The following is a 17,973-nucleotide window of genomic DNA, read 5'->3' as shown; positions in this document are numbered from 1 at the left end:
AGTGTCACTAGATACAGAATTAATTTAATCAAATCAGGTGTCTGCCCATTCCACACATACCTTATCCATCTTTACTCTAATTCAAATTCATATAGTTTCCTGGGGACTTCTTAGATAAAATTTTCTTGAAAGACTTAAATCAGATTAAATTTCTTAATAGTCCCCACTTGCTGGAACAACTCCAGTTTACCTTACCTGGACAATTATAATATAAACTGTTATATGCAAACTAGGCTACCACAACCCCAGAATCAGCTTTTATGAGGCGAGAGATATAATAATTTTCTATAATACTTAGGAGCAACCAGTATTGCAACTCTTCACAAATATTGTATTTAAAAAAAAAAAAAAGGTACGTATTTAACCATACATTAAGTAAGAATGTAGGCTGCTGCACAGGAGGACACACAGTTTCTAGCAGTCTTTATAGCACGCCCTTTACAACTCGATGAATCAACAACTTGAAAATCAACTGATTATAAAGTTAGTCCTAAATGCATTCTCTTTGAGACAAGAGAACCATAGCAACATGATTAAGGCTGGCACACAATTCAGTCTTTTAATTCTCTTGGCAAAAACTTGTAAGTTCCAATTATAGCATTTTTTTTTAAAGAGATGCCTAGAAAGGTCTGATTTTGATGTGTCTCAGGCATATGGTTTACTGAGCAGCTCAACAGGGGAGGAGTTACTTGGATACATGAATAAATGCTATGTTAAATCACAACCTTAAACAAAAACAGGGTGACAGGGCTATGTGTGAGCAATTATGCCATACAGCGGAAAAAATATATATCCCTACAGTGTACCTACAATGCCTGCCTAGAGAACTGTCTCCCTGGAAATGCTGCATGAGTTTCTGGAAAGAAATAGCTACCTCTCCTTGTTCCAAGGCATCCACTTAAGAATTACAGGCTGCTGGATCTATTCAGGTTCATCAAGACCCTACTGCTGTTCACCACTGAGCCTACCTCTTTGCAAAGCCTTCTCTGCCACTGGACTAAAGATCTGATCCTCAAGAGTTTAACCTGTAATCATTAATACAACAATCAAGTTTTCAAAATTTCCCACTAAAAAAACCCCAAAACTCTAATACAGAACCGGCTTGTGGTGAAAGAACAAAATTTCTTTACCAAGCTGTAACATGAGTAATCTAGTGAAATACATTATACTTCCAAGTTAATTAAATGCAAAACATTAGGAAAGAGCCTGCAGGAAATAAAACATGCCATATGTAATCTACACAAAGTTCTACACCCTGAACTTACACATAGCATGAACACAGTGCCTAAATTTAAAGGCAGTTTATGGCCTGTAGCTTGCTCACTCTTCTCCGTATCAAAATTTTTCTGCATTAATGGAGTTCGTATGCCATCCTGTCCACCACAGGGTTTAAGGCAGATTTTTCTGCTAGAAAAGCTCAGATGAAAGTAATTAAAGATCAGTTGTTCCCTTTGAAAGGAAGGTTACAGCTGTCATTCTGATACCAACGTGTGTTGCGGTATCTCTCTCCCATAACGCAGGACATGGTTTCCATAGAACTATCTTCTTACATCAGTATCTACAAGCTCTCCAATTATTCCCTTTTGGATGTATCATCTCGTGCAATCCAATAAAATCTTTTCAGAGCAGGGAAATAACTAGGCTCAACTACTACAACTACTCAACAACTACAAGAAAAAGGAGAAATAGCAAATTAAAGCTTTATTTAAAACAAAACACAAGATGAAGAACATGTGTCTTGCAAAAAAATTATATCTTACCTGAAGAAATCTCTCCAGAGTTACAAATTACAAACAGTCAATTACAACTTTTCAGACCACACTGAGATTTTGCTGATTTTTGAAAGTGCAATTATGGTACAATTCTGAATTGCTTGGTGGCCTTGTCTCCAACTAAGCCCCCAGGGTCTGCTCTTTTCCCGAATCCTTTGCATTGCTGAGTATTGCCTTCATCTTGTTCTAAGTCCTCTTGTTCTGGACCCTGTGAGTTTAGAGTCCCTGCTCCTGCTGTGTCATCTTTTTCTTCTGCGGCATCTCCTGCCACTTTCTCAACACCAGGAATGTATTCAACGCCCTGAAATTAGAACCAAGACAGAGGGAACACCAAATTATACACAAACAACATAAACAGTGACTTAATGCTAATATAAAATGCCTCTGTCAACCAAGGCCACTATAAACATGCATATTTCAGCATAAAGAAAACTGGGAGTATACGCAGCCTTGATCTGGCTGGGTGGGCTCTGAAGCCATGACCACAGCACATAACGCAAGAGCGTGCACCACAGGAGCCAGTGCTGTCATAGCTCTCCCAGGAGACCCATGTCTGAAGAAAACAAACTGATTTAATTGTGCGGCAACCAAAATGTACTGAGGAAACAACCCCTACAGCTCTTTGTTTTGCTTCCACTCTTTTCTCCTTTTTCTTTATTACTTGAAAAAGCTTCATTACTGTGATTTGTTTTCTCAGATACATGTACCTCTGACTAGGTTTGGGCTTCATTCAAACCTCTCAGCCTGTTTTAGACCTCCATCCTGCAAAAAGCTAAGCACGGTCAGATCTGCCGCTCAGTAGTGAGATAAAATAATTAGGACCATAAAGAGCTTGGCTTAGTCATTCTAAAGGTGTCACACTCAAGGCCCTGTATAGGCACAGGAAAAAATCACAATTCAGTTCAGAAAGCCACTGCATACACAAACCTTGGAATTCGCTGTATGCCAGCTCGATTACAGTTCCCTTATTTCAGTAGGGATCAAACTAAAACATTCAGCCCCCTTTGACTCGCTTTTGTTAATTAACCAAACCAGGGTGCCCAACGACACTACCACAAAAGACTAAGCTGAAAAACTACACTAGAAAAAAAATGTTTCTAGGTCTTTCTTAGCTTGAAAGTTCTGCTAAATAGATAACCCAGCTATCTCTTACACCAAGAAAACCCGTATCGCTTCCTCCCTTTCAGAAAATGCAGATACGTTGATCAATTCAAATAAAGGATTATAAGCAATCATTTGAAATTTAATTCTTGCTCAGTCTGCTTATTTTTTGCTTTAGCTTTACATTTACATGCTTTATGTATATTCCTGAACTACTTCAAAACAGCTCAATTCACTGCCTGGTAGATTTAGCAACCAGGAGCAAATCATGCTAAATGATTTCTGTTCCTCCAATCAACCCCAGAAGAGAAATATCACTACATTCCTGTTACTGAGACTATTCGCTGTAAATAAATCTCTCTGTTTTTCAAACAGTAAGAATTAATTCAGAATGAACAATTGTAGCTATGTGTGATGACATGCTAAAGAGCTTTTTATAGATGTATGTATATATGCGTACAGAAATATATGTGTGTATATCTATGTCTATGTATCTGTGCACATCCAAATTGAAGTATTGGCTGCAGTAAACAGAGTGCTGCAATTTATCTGTATTGCCACTAGATGCAGCCACATAACCTTGCAAAATTTAAAATTCTGACCTCAGGATTATAGAAACCTTTTCTGGAATACCTACGATTGCAGAATTCTTACAACAACATCAATAGCATTCAGTCAGGTACAGGGGGGAAAAATGTAATATGAGCAGAATTTTCTATTTTTCTTCTCAATAATTTTGTTCCAAAACATAGCATTGCAAATGTCAATGGGGATCTAAGAAATCAGAGCAGAGTAAGACACGTCTATTTTCGTGGTTGTTGCCATAGATCCAGATTGGAGCTGACAATATTGAATTACACTGTGTTTTACTTTCTATGTAACAGAGCAAGTAGGAATGAAGCACCATGTTCCCAAGTGACCCCCTAAAGATCTAAATGACTGTGCACATATGGAACAGGTAAGCATTCAACTCCAGTAGTTTCTGTTCTACGCCACATCATTTTCATCTCTGTGTCCCTATACCACAGCTTGGAAACGCAAGCTTCTCTTTACACGTATGGCAAGCAGCACACTAAGTCAGATGATAAAGGATTCCTGCTCTCAGAAAATGTTTCTGCTGTATCTACTACTAACAGATAGCATGAAGCCCTGGAAAATTCTTGTTATTTCCTCACCAGCTATTAAACAGAGCGATGAAGGAGTAACACTGCCTTGAGGACCAAGCAAAACCAGAGAAACTCTCCCCAAGTTTTAGCAGGCGTTACCTGTCCTGTACTCTCCCTTGGTATTTCCCTGGGTGCATAATAGGCACAGTACTGAGGTAATATAAGCATAAGAAGCACACAAGTGATTCCTTATGTAAAGCAGATACAATGAATGTATTACACACTGTTTTAAATGCTGTTTTTATAGAGGGTTGATTTTCCACTGACAATGGATGAATGCCTGTTCAGCACATTCCAAATAAAGGAAAGCGATGCCCAGTGAGCTGTGCACCAGCATGGAGAATATAATTTAAAAAGCAGATTTTTATTATACATTTTAGTGACAAATTCACTTGCTTCTGCTCCCTTCCACTATAAAGATCACACCGCAATTCACAATCCATATAAATACTTATAAACACTCCCCTCATTTCTGGTCTATACTTGCCCTCCTTCCTCTTTTTGTAGATAAGAGACATCTCATTTATGTGTGTAACTGGCCATTGGAGTTCCCAGGCCTCACATGTATTTTTTACTGACAGCCACTCTGGTGGAATTTTATTTACCTATGTTTTGGGTCATTTCTCTTTGTTTGCTTGTTTCTGCAGAAGATGGCAAAAAGAAGAAAGAAAAAGGAAAGTATACTCTCCTCCAGGATCTGCTTTCTGTTTGCTGGTATGATCGTAGTTCTCTTCAATTGCCATTAATAAAATGAACTGAGCAAGATGGATTAAAGGGAGAGCAACATCGGGTTTTGTTGGTTTAAAGCATGAGGAACATAAATATAATGGCTTCAGAAGAGCCCAGCCTAGGGCTAAATTCTGACTTAACTCTCCTGTGGGGTGCTGCAGACAAGATGAAAGCAATGTCTCAACTGAAGGTCCCCCAAGCCAGTACAAAGCAGGGCAGATGTGGGAAGCCATGGGAGCAATTCGCTCTGCAGCACTCCTCACCACGTTTCCAGAAAGAGATTAGAAATTAGGATTTTGGAACCTAATGCTTATCACAGCTTGTGTGCATGCAGCAGAGGGGCCTGTCTGGATCCCCAAGCCAGCTGCACAGATTACGTCAACAAGCTCCCCATATGAACTGTCAAAAGGTTTTCCTACTCTGTCGCTATCTTTTGTGAAGTAGGCAGAAAATGTTCCCAGCAAGAAGGATTTACCCTGTAGGAGAGTACTTTGAATCTTCCAAAAACCATAATGAAAATGCTTGTGTTTCCATCCAAGAATGGTATTGGCAGCAAATTGAAGGTAATTAAACACATTGCCCATTGGCCATACAAATTCCTTCTTTGTAATAATTTCAGAGAAGCAAACCCCTCTCTATAACCCGGACATTGTGTTGTGCAACAGGAATTTTTTGGGCTAACTTCTACCCTGCTGTAAGTGCACTGCAATGGGAGTTACAGCCACTTTATGCCAAGACTGTGCTTTGTTCAGTATCTCTCAGATGCTCTGTAGTTCTATTTCATTACCTCATAATTTCTAAGAACTGTCCTATTCACTGGGAAAAGACCAGTGAACTGGACTACACACTCAGTAGTTTCTCCATGTGCAAACAACAGAGAAACCACCTACCTATTATCACTACCTGACCCTTGATTTTATTTCTTTTCTTTATATAACTAACACGGCCAAGCTCACACTGTTTATTTTAACTCACTTCCTGCAGGGGATGACTCCATCTGAATTTTTAACCAGATATTCACTCGCTGGTTCCAATCTCCTGGTGCTTCCACCTCCCACAGTCGCTTCTGCTCCTCGGGATAAGTCTGCAAGAATTTCTGGCAAACTGAATAGGAGAAACCAAGGGGTAAAAGCATGAATGAGTGAAAAGTACAGTGGAAGAGGGAGTGTATTCTATCCTGGAAATTCTCTCAGACCTACTTTCATTAGTTCCTTTGCAAATATCTTCTTGTCTCTTCTCTTTTTTTCTTTTAGCTGAGGCTTTTAGGAAAAGTCTATGTGGAATGACCTAAGCAGGCACAAGTGAATCCTGTCCATCTGCTTCAGTCTAGATTACTTCCTTTTGTGAGCAGAAATACAGAACTTGAAATGACACACTGAGCCACCTTCTTCTTCCACTGCATCACAGCACTATCTCCAGACACTTAGTACATTTTAGACTAACAGCAGTGTGGGTTTTTTCACCCTCACTACTCTGAAATGAAAGGTGTTTCAGTATCTTCGAGCTTTAACCATTAGGAACGCTACTCAAATTTCTATTTATAAACAAAAGCTTTGTATCAGTTCATTCTTGGGCCAATGCCATCTTCCATTTTACTACTGCTACCTTATACTCCGCTGCTGGGGTTCATTTCCTTCTTTGGGTGTGGAAAACAGTAAATAGGAAGAGCTAACAGAGGAATAAACAGGGGTAGCTGTGTCAGAAGTATGATCACCTTGAGAAACCATATTCCCACAGACTCCTATTGCTGTCAGTACACACTGAACATTAATGTAATTTGGATAAACAATCAACTTCAGCTTTGCTTCTGTTATCAAACGGAAATCTGTCTTATTTAGAGCTTTCCCTAGGATGTCTGCAAAGCCAAGAGGAGGCATACATTGTAGGACAAACACTTAAAAAAATTTAATGAGGATTTTTAAGCTTTCCTTAACCACCGTTCTATCAGATCTATCAACTGTACTAAGACAGCAACCTGTAAACAAGAAAAGTATTTTCATGCTCTCCTCTGTCCATTCTGGTTCATCATACTACCGAATGAATCTAGATGGGTCATTTATCTTCAACACTTTGTTGAGGTTAACATTGGGATGTTGAAACAAAAACCCGAACTCTCAGATGTAAACTCAGTAATGAGCAGATCGCTGTCATTAATTTTATCCAAGGATATGCAAAGTAAATTAACTATTTCAATACAAGCTATTGAACGTAACATATATACCAAAATAGAGGTGTATGCTAAAGGACTTTTTACTTCCTTTTAGGGCTCTGTAGAACATTAAATAACACGCTCGTGAAAACTGTGCACATTTAGCCAGAGATTTAGAGTAAAAGGTTGCATTCTTTTGTCAAAGTATAAGATTGAGGTTCCAATGAAATTTTAAGAAGGCAGTGACTTCAATATACTCAAAACTTAACTTACAGTATTAGTATTTTTATAAAAGTAGGACTTAGAAAACCTAATTAGAACACGATACAAGTCAAACTTACTATTATCTCTAACCTTAATTGAGATGAAAGCATAGTCTTGCAATATATTGCTAGTGTTAACACATAAACAGTGCAGCTTTCTGATCCTTAGTGTCTAAACCATTGATCTTTATGTCCAAGCCATAGGAAAAATGGGTATTACTGGGAGAGTAGAAAACAATATGGTCAGTACTATTCCTTCCTGAATTTAGAAGAAGCAGTTTCCTTAGAAACTCCTGGGGTACATTTCTATACATTGGGGTACATTTGTACACATTCAATGACATATACTGACCAAGAGAAAGAACAGATAGTTAAAATTTTGTTGATGCTTATTAGGAAATCGCTACAAAGTTGTAAGTCAATAGAAAGATCCCCCCAAAAATGACAGTAAAGATTGTATGCCATACAGAGAAAAACTTCACGAAAAAATGCTTTTCTAAAGAAAACAGTTTTACAAATAATGTGAGCACAGATATTTTCTGCAAATTTTACCAGCAAAACCAAAGAAGATATAGAACTACTTAACGATCTACCAAAAGTGCCAAATGTTCAAAGAGAGTCAATATGAAAAAAGTACTGATGTGACTGGATGAATGAGCAGAGCCCAGATATATGGCTTATTAAATCTAATTTCTTACAAATGCAGTATCTGCAAGAGCATTATGTGCATAGTGTAGGTTTGACATCATCTTACGATTCTTTTCCCTCTGGTGTCAAATAAAATGGGTAAGTCACTGTCTAGGGCAATGACACAGTTCTAAGAGAGAGCAAGATAAGAATGCAAAATGTCAAACAGGCAGTATGAGTTTTATGCTTCTCATTGTCATAAATATTGGCCTACCTTTCTACAGGAAATTCCAGGTGTTTCAAGAAAAGTAACCAGTTGCATGCTAACAACAGTTCAGTTCAGACTAGTGCACTAAACTCTCAGCCAGTTAAGAAAATCCTACCAAGACCATATTAGAATTTATACATTATACATGACCCTTACCTAACACTTCCACATCAAACGATTTACCTTGATACATCGCAGCAGAAATAGGGCAGCTGATCCCCAAGGCATCCTCAGCCATGAAAGACTGACAGAAATCATGCAGCATTTTCATCCCTAGGCCATCTCTTCGGTACTTTCTCCGGACAAATATAGTATCCAAAACTGGCAGCAAGTAACATTGACCAGTTCTACCATCACATAGGCTCCCTGAAAGCAGACAGGAAAACACATGTGAATTTAAAAACAAAATTGGTATTGTTGCACTAACTAACCGTTGCGTGATTCTAGCCACAAATATTGCCCTGATACCTTTCCACAGACTACAAGGATGACCCCAAATGAAGTGCATTTGCATAGACAGTAAAACACTTTTCAGGAGGAAGGTTTATGCCTTCAAACTGAGAAGACCAGCTTAACATGTGGTTGACAGGTCTCACCATAGTATTTTCCAGACTCTGATTCCTCATAATCAGACCATCTAGGTGCAAAAAGAAGGAAAGCGTACATAGGAAAATTCACTGAAAAGATATAACTGGGCTACAGCCAAAGAGGCATAAACATTCTGAATGTAATCTCAGTATATTCCTTTAGCTTCTGCTTATTCTGGTAAATCACTCCACAAGCTCTTTTTATGAAATACACTGACCCACACAACACAGTATGACCTAAATGGTCAGAAGGTCTATACCGCCTGATGCAGCTGGACAGGGGAGAAGGATTCCAGGAAAAACTCCCAAAACTGTTTAAGCTAACAATTTCACAATGACTACAGATAGAGAAAAGAGGTTTTCTTGGGCTCTGAATACATTGCTGTTGTGCCTCCCCAAATGGTATGATAAGAACCATGTCTGAGAAAGTACCGAGTAGAATCCAAGTGACAGCTAAACTCACTGAAGAAGCTTAGGTTCAACCTTACACTGCAGCACACAGAAGTCACACCCATGTAGGAAGGTGAGTACAGACATTAATTAAGGCGTTTGGCCAAAGCCATAAACAACCAAGTGGTGCATTTTAAGCAAGTATTGTAAATGCTCCTTTGTAAGTCACTCAATTTCTACTGAGTGGTAATTTACCACACATGTACGTGCTTCTAGTCTGTTGCTTGAACTACTACTGTCAGTGTTAAACTAGGGTTTTCACTCAAGGACGGTCCTTGCTAATAAACACATCAAGTCAGTCACTTGAAATCATGGGGACATGACATAATGCTCTACATGTGGACAAAACACAGACTCAAGTCTAAGCCTCCAAACTATTAAAACTCAGTTCTCAGTGAAAACTGTCAAAAAAATTAGAACCAAGGGATTTATTTTGCAATCATGTATGGTAAACTCAAACTGGAGTGAAGAGAAAGTTGATTAAGAACAGACATTCAGGGTCCAAAATTTTAATGTTCACCCCAAACAACTTAGGGTCCTATTGCAGGAGGTACATTAGCAATTCACAACTTCTATTCAGCGCAGAATACCATAAAAGCAGAACCTCAAACTACTTGATAGCATAAGCATTCAACCCTGAAATGAATGACCAACATCAGTCCACCAACTACATACATATGGGATAAGGGCACCACAGAAACATCTTGCTGATTTATTTTCATTTAAAAAAAATATTTATAAAGATTTTATGCTGCTTCTATCTGGGTACATGGCAGTTTAAATAGAAATGGGTATCCAGGCCTTTATAACAGAAAAAGATTACATTTTCTTACTTTGTTGCTTAACTCCCATCAAGGTCACCTCGTTTTTCTTTCTTACTACTTACTAGTGTACCACTCAGTCCAGTTTTCAGTGTCTTGAGACAGGAAACTTTCATCACTTCACTAAGACCTATCTCACAATTTAACAGATCTCTTACTGAACGGCTGTTCCTAAATTCCAGTGTAAGACTTTTATTGAATAGATCCATTTTTTCTTTATCACATCCCCATAGCTATCTTAAACTAAAGTCCTTGAGTTCCTTGAGTTGGTGTCTGGTACCTTTTGCTGATAGTTGCCAGGCCTGACTTTGTTTACTCTCTTTTCTAGGATGCCAATTCAGCAAAACATACATGACTGTATTTAATTCTATACCCTGATTTAGCAAGGCTGGAGCTCTCCATTTAGCAAGAATCCACATCACACATGCTCAGCCACATACAGCAAGAGTATGTAGCTACATAACCAATCCATTCATATCCAGGCGTGGTCCACTCCTGTTTAATCAAACTGCATGCTTAACGTCAAACACATGTTCAAGCACATTGTTGGAAAAGGATGGTTTGTGGTAGCGTTTATAACCTTTCAATATTTGTAACATATGATGGGTATTTACGCTTTTTTCATGAGCCAAAAAATTGAGTATATCCCCAATCCCATTGTTAACTGCTGGCCCAACAGAGATGTTGGATTCCAGTGGTGTTGCACCATACATTCTAAGAAAGGGAGAAACTTTTCCTCATGAAGTCAATAGCTTTAAGAATTCCTGCATGTTGCAAGTGTCCTTATAAGTTTATTATTATCTCATATAGTCTGACTCCTATAAATCCTGATCAAGACTGCTGTGCAGAAGTCCCAGGAGCTGAGTGATTTATGTCTGTGGCCCTAATTTTGTGTCGAGAAGATGACAAAAACTTGTAATGTCTAAAGGCACTGTAAATAAAGAAACCATGAAGCCATTCTTCACCTTGTCCCTGGGAAACATATTAGAAGAGTCATAGCCCACAGCCATTTGAAATAAAATAAACAAACAAACAAACCTTTGGAACAAAGGCCACTTTGTCTCTAGTTCTGATCCAATAGCAAAGAGATTACCATAAGCTAACGGTGGCCCAGAGGTGACCACTAGGCTCTCACACATTTGGTTCAGAGGTTTGTTTTGAGGTGAGGAAGGAGACAGGGGAAATAAGGGCATTGGCGATGGAGTTGGAAGTATTCATACAGTCTGCCCTTTGAAAGCCTTTGATCTGTTTGGTTAGGTCATGAGTGCCAAATGACCAACTTCTGAGCCAGCAAAATGGTAAACAGATATTACAAGGGCAGGAAAGCAGACAGCCATTAGCATTCCCAAAGAGCCACAAACCAGAAAAAAAAAAACAATCCAGTCCCCACATCCAGTTTGGACAGGCCTTGAGCAGGCTGAGTGCTTGTGTAAAGGGTGGGGAATATTTCTGCTGAATAGAACCCAAGGTCAACCCATTGTCTGAGTTTGTATGTGAGAAGGGGAACAAAGGTTCTGGCTTCAATAAAATTAAATTAATTCATGTCTTGACTGATATGTAGTCATTTAATTTTTATTACAGCCAGAACCCTCAGTCTGCCTCAGAAATGCACATTAAAAATATTATTGCTAGAAAACAGAGGGAGAGAAAAGCAATTATCCAACATGATTTCAGCTAATTGTCTGTCAGGTTAATGTCAATTCTGATTTTTTTTTTTTTAAAGAAATGTATGTAATCAATGAAAGATAAAATCCTATAATCTTTTTAGGGATCTATTTCTATTACCACCTGGACCACCAAAGCATTAAAAGAAATTTGCAAAGGCTTGTATGAAGAAAGGTGTGAAATGGATTTTAGCTTGGGTAGCCACTTCCAAAGAACATCTCTAAGGCTCTGGGGCAGCAAAAACCAGAGACTGGGCTAGGGTTGCTTTGCTGCCTACTTGATATCAGCTTAGAGTTTTGCAGTCAGGTGTTCCCAAACTGTGATTTGTGAAGCATCTCTAAAGAATGAACGAGAAGCCAACAATGCACTTACTCCTAGTTCAGCTGCATGTTTTACAGCCTTCTCAGAAGACCGCATTTTGTTAAGGCTGGTCTGACTTACATCACAGAGAACACCAACTTTCTCCACACTTTTATGACTAAGGTTTGACAAAAGGGACACAGCGAGCTTGGGAAGGGGCAAGCTTTGACAATCTTGACTCCTTTGCTTTTTCTACCGCAGACAGCTTGGTCCACAACTGGGCAGCTCCTGTGTTTTATGGAAAGAGTAATACATAAAAGTAGGGAAAAAAGCCATATATAAAAAGGGGGGGTTGTTCTGTTTTATTCTTAAAGGGACTAAGACACTCCTGGCTCATAGCACCCTCCAACTTCCTTACTGATTTATTTGCATTATGAATCTTCTACACTCTCCTGACATTTATGTGAAGGCAGTAAAAGTCCATTTTCAGTAATTACTAGTCCTCACTAAATAAAAAAGAAAAACTTTCAGGGAATTACATGGTCTTATTGCACAAAAAACAGTGTCAGTAACAGCGGTCATTAATCCTACATCACTACACAAAACACATTCTTTTTGAGGTTTTCACAGAGATTTAGAGCATGCCAAGAAAAAAATCTGAAATAAATACTTAAAAGGATATAAACCAGATCTCAAAACCGAAGTATCAATATGAAGGCTTTCTGCAAAACATTTAATTTTCAGGCTGCTGTCTGCAAAGAAAGGGACAGGGACAGGGAAATTTCATTTCCTATTGTACCTTTAAGTAACTACATTCAGCGAGGTCTAACTCCTCAGCTGTCTAATATGGAAGCCGCTGACATAGATAAAAATCACAGACATTTATCTTGGCACGTGACAAAGTGTCTTATCAGCCTCATTAGTGGCTTAGTACCTCTCATCGGTCTTCAGTATACCCAGTGGTAAATGCTGCATGCCTGTCATTGGACAGTAACAGGCACATAGCAGAGAGGCTAGGGTGATGATCTGTGTAGTCATGAATAAATTCTGTTTTAATAAAGGTGTCTAATGCTCACGAAAAGTGATAGCCTTGAAGAACGAGTCTTCTGTTTATCTACACAACAGGTGCAGGATGGCCAGTGTCAGTAGTTGCCAAATTGTCTCAAAACCTCGACTTGCAGTTACTGCGTCTCTGAGCAAGGCGGGTGCTCAAGACCATCTGTCCCTCTTTAGCTAGGCTATCAGAAGAGATCCAGTTAAGGATGTTCACAAGATGGATGGATGGATGGAACTGAACCAAATTTACCAAGTTCACTTTGTACAGGCCACCCAGGAACTGGCAAATGGAAATGACTCTACAATATTGCCAAGATAGTTAAATGGAATCACTGAAGTCCATTGAAAATCTAGTTTGCATAACAGCACACTAAATCTGTAGCAAAGATAGAACAGACTCTCTCCTCCTTGGTCACTGTCTCTATGATTCACCCAGATGACTTATGTTTGAAATAGCCATGCTCCACAGATCTGTTCTGGCTTATTTGGCTTCACTGAAGCATGTTTTTTGTCATACTGCAGATAATAGAAAATTCACAGATGAGAAATACATTTGAATACAACATCAGCATGAGAGTCTCAATTACCTAGTGAAGAAAATAAAACTATAAAGAATAGCCAGGTAATTGCAGAGCGTGGAAATAAAGGGAATCAGAATCACACAGTGGGCAAAGAGGAAAATAATTTCTTCCTAGGACCAGAAGCTGTAACGGAGATCCAGCACAATATAAAGTCCTGTACATAAAGCTGCCCCTACTAAATGTTCTGACCAGGATAGTAAAAGAAAAAAGAACTTACATTATGATTTTAAAAAAAAAAAAAGTTTAAAAAATTCTAAAAACAACCATGTGAAGTAAAACTTCCAAGAGAAGATATCTATTTTAGCCTGCTTTGGGCCTAATAAATCCATGGCTCTTCTAGAAAGTAGAGAGAATAGGATCAGCCAGAGCATGGCTGGTATGAAATTGAAATCACAGAACTTCAGAAAGAAGAATTATTTTCTAAATGCATACAGCAAATAGCAAAAAGAGGCAAAAACAATCCGTTTCAAGCTTCCCGAAAAGGCTTTGGCAAAAGACTGCAGTAATTTGTGACACAGGCCAAAAACTAACAAATATAGCTGCCTGGAGAAAAAAAAACACTGGCAACAAAAGACAGATGCTGACAAAGCTGGACTTGAAGAATCTGTATTTTATGTGGACCTGGTTTAAAACCAAACTGTGACTCTCAACTTACTCAGAAACAGTTTCAACTTGGCTAATACTCCACCCATAACAGACTACTGTGCAAATTTATTTTACTGAAGCATGAATCACTACAGCCCATACAAATGTTTCTTTCCAAAAGCTTTGCTCAGAAATATTTAAGGACTTATAGGAAAATGTACTACGGCAATTCAAGCGTTTGCCAATTACAAACCAGTTCATGAGCATCTTCACAGATATAGACAAGATTCCTTTTTCATAGGCTGGGACTTGATTCATCACTGATAGTACAGTAGCGCTGTACCAGCACAGTGGTGTACTCCGTGTGAATAAGAATTTTGCACATCCCAAGGCAGCAGAAGAGCAGAACATCTCTTATTGTTGCTGGCCTTTGAGACTCTATCAGAGAAAGCACCTTCAGACTGTTCTCTGGAATCCAAAGCAATCCGTATCTGTACAGCTCTCAAGAGGTTTCTTATTCTCCCCTTTTGGACAGATGGCTACTGATTGCTGACTTGAATAATGCATTTACCTCCAAAGATACCAACTTCTGTACTTTTAAACTGCTGGTATCAAGATGACACCCATGAATTGTAAACAGACACTGGTAACCAGCTCCTACATTAGGGTACGTACTCAACTGCATACCCAGAGTTATTCTAATGAAGCCCTTTCCACTCTAGACTAGTTAATAGCAATGTGTCTGCATTAATACAAACTCTCTATTTAATAAAAGTCCTCCACAGTCCTCCATTCTGTTGGTAGGCCCTGCATTCTTTGTTCCTAGATATACAACCTTCTACTTGGCTGCATTAAAGCATATTTTATTGGAATAAGCCAGCACCTCAGATCACTCAGTGTAGCTGAGAATAGAGTTTGGAGCCATCATGTTTAAATGAAAGTAATATGGATGGCTTCCATATTCTGGGAAGGTTTGTTCCCCAGATACATTTTGAGAGAGATTTGATATAAAAACGTAAATGAGAGCCAGGATTATTTATACTGAAAGATAAACAAAAAGATTACATTTCTAGCTATTAGGAACCAATGGAAATGTGTCTCTAAAATGACCTTACCTTTCATCTTGACCGAGTAAAAGGCAACAGCCTCACCATTTCTCCAGAGTATCTTGGCACACTCAGTGGCAGAGTGAGGTAGAAAGAATGCATCATTAGCTGAACTCCCTTCCAGCATTCCAAAAATAATGTAGTTCAGAACAAAGAGGACAATCCTTTCTCCAAATGTCTGGACCTTCGAGAACAAACAAAAACAGACTAAAGAAAAATGAAGCAGAGAATAGTATTTTGCATTTCATAAAAGGCTTCAAAATTTAAAGGGGCTGGGAAAGAGGAGGCCAGGAAAACTGTACACTTAATTTGGGGAAAATACCTCATGAATTGGTTCAGATAGAATAACAAAAACAGTTTTTCCCAGTGTTCCACCCTCTATCCAGAGGGTATAGAGTAATTTAGTAACAATTTATAAAGCCTGACATCTCTCTTATTGTCACAGAGAGGAATTCTAAAGCAGCAGGAAGAGAAGTATCTTGACTGTAGTCACAGCGAACTAGTCACAGATTTGAAAACAGGATCAAGGCATTCTAATCCTACCCAAAAGTGAAATAAAGACAGGATTCACTGTGTTATCCTGGTCACCTCTCCCCTTTTACATCTTGCCACAGTATTAAAGAACTTTAGTGGGCCAGGACCTTAGGTAGACACAATACAAAACAGAGAATAAATACAGTATGTCCCAAACAGCCTATAATCTAGGTGTAACATGAACAATTACTTTTTATGCCATGCTTCTTACAAGACAACCAACAGGACAGAGAGATGGAGGAATATAAAGGAATGAGATCATATTGGTCAAGGTAAAACATGGTGCCTTATATGAATGCTGAAAAAGAAAAAGAGAGTTTCCACAAATAATGACAACTTACCTTTTAGCAATGAGCTAGGAAGGGCAAGTTTTCTATTTTCAGATATTTTTTCATTGTCTGTTGATACAGCAGATGCTTAAAATCATGAAAGCCTCCATTTCTGCTCAAAATTCTATCTTGCAAGGATTTGTATCTCAAAATCCCTCCAGTTCAGTTACCCACAAAAAACCTACTTAATTCAGTGAATAATTAAACTCTGTGTATGCCAGATATTAGGGAAAGATGATGGGAAAGATGATAAAGGAACAGAATCATTTAAGGACCAAAGCTGGACACAGAGGGTTGGGTAGGAAACAGAACTGTAGTCTCATGGCAACACAAAGCTCATGTGCCTCCGACTTCTTAGCTGAAAACAGACTACAGGCCACCCAAATCTCTCGAATTACAAAACAGTAGTTGTATCCTGCTAAGATAATTGATTTGGAAAAAGAATTACAGATATAGAAACTATTAAATAACAACCGTTTCATAAAATGAACACAGTATAAACATTATTCAAGGCAAGAAAAAACCATAACTAGCTGGATAAAACATTGTTCCAAATGTTAGTTACACCTCTCATCAGTCAGTCAAGCAAAACTGTAATGTGAAGAGTTATTGCTAATGTAGTAACTCGGTTTATCTGATTCGTTCTTTAGTAGACAGTGAGGGTAAACTAAAAACAAAAGCTAATAAATCCCGCAGATGAATCATAAACTGCGTGCACAAAATTGTTCAGAGAGGGTTAACGAGCATGTCACTGTGCAACGGGAGACATATGAAATACTTCGTGAGCCACATAGCCCAGATCCCACAGGTTATAAAGCATGAGCTGTAGGAGACCAGAGACAATTACACATGACTGTTCCAGCTGGAAAGTTCCAGGGTACAGGTTAACTGTTTAAAACAGCATCCTTACCGAAATTAGCCCATCTCTAGAAGGATCAGCTGTCTTTACTACATCTTCAACAGGCCACCAACACCGGTTCAAATAAACTGCCAAAACTACAAAAAGAGAAAAACGGGAACATTTTACCTGCAATTAAATACAAAGTCGGTTCTGAACCTTTCCATAAGCAGTCTCTGATATACTTCTCCCTCCAGCTGACTCCAGTTTGATCTCCTGTGAGACAGCAGAATGACAACCGTGTTTCAATTTAACTTCTGTGTCTCTTGATACCCACTTTTCAGTACCACGTGAAGCATCAAGTGAAGGTAATTTTTCTCAGGAATTGATGTGACTTTGGTGTGACAACTTGTGTGCCACATGAATAAAGCACTTCCTGCATAGTATCTGTTCAGTAGCACAGTAACTTGAGTGGCATTTGGGACAAAGCGTGCCACCTAGCTAAAGGTTACATTTTTGAAGTTTCTTTCAGACTTTCTCCTGCCCACATGCATACGTGCCCGTATTTGCACCCAGGCAAGTCAAACACAGAAGTTTTCATGTTTGCTTTACCAAGTAGCTTTTCAGCTGCCCATATGATTGAACTTCTATACATCTGTACCTTTAGAGTACCGACTCCTAAATTTCTGCATGGACAGATATTCACAAGGTTCAAATGCATACACAGAGGTTTCTATCAACAAAGGACAGACATATGCACAGATAAATAAGATACACTTTGCCCTGAAGCAAAGGTGCATGACCAACCTACACCTAAGTCAGGTCCTTGTGTAGGTGCTATGCAAATCTTGCACCCCACTTCTTCCCATCCTTCCTGAATTTTTCATATATGCAGAAACAAGTATTTAAACCCCAATCCTACATGTTCATCTACAGAATTCATTGCCTGCCATTAGATTTACAAGAGAAAGACTGAAGCAGCAACAGTGAATTGCTCCCAAGCCCTGTTCAGAAAGAAAAGTTTTAACAGAGTGTTATTTCAAAGG

The 17,973-nt window shown here is 38.7% G+C and overlaps 1 protein-coding gene across 1 annotated transcript in view; it reads right to left on the bottom strand.

Moving 5' to 3' along the window:
- Positions 1–1,851: 1,851 nt before the first annotated feature.
- FAM169B (family with sequence similarity 169 member B) overlaps positions 1,852–17,973 on the bottom strand; it is a 38,425-nt gene continuing 22,303 nt past the window's right edge. Inside the window, 6 exon segments of the mRNA XM_035890597.1 lie at positions 1,852–2,073; positions 4,139–4,227; positions 5,744–5,872; positions 8,259–8,441; positions 15,236–15,410; positions 17,000–17,085. Coding sequence (XP_035746490.1) covers positions 1,852–2,073; positions 4,139–4,227; positions 5,744–5,872; positions 8,259–8,441; positions 15,236–15,410; positions 17,000–17,085 — 884 coding nt within the window.

Source organism: Egretta garzetta, unplaced genomic scaffold (genome assembly GCF_000687185.1).
Source record: "Egretta garzetta isolate BGI_Z169 unplaced genomic scaffold, ASM68718v1 scaffold322, whole genome shotgun sequence".
NCBI lineage: Eukaryota > Metazoa > Chordata > Aves > Pelecaniformes > Ardeidae > Egretta > Egretta garzetta.
This window is presented reverse-complemented; position numbering and strand designations above follow the sequence as displayed.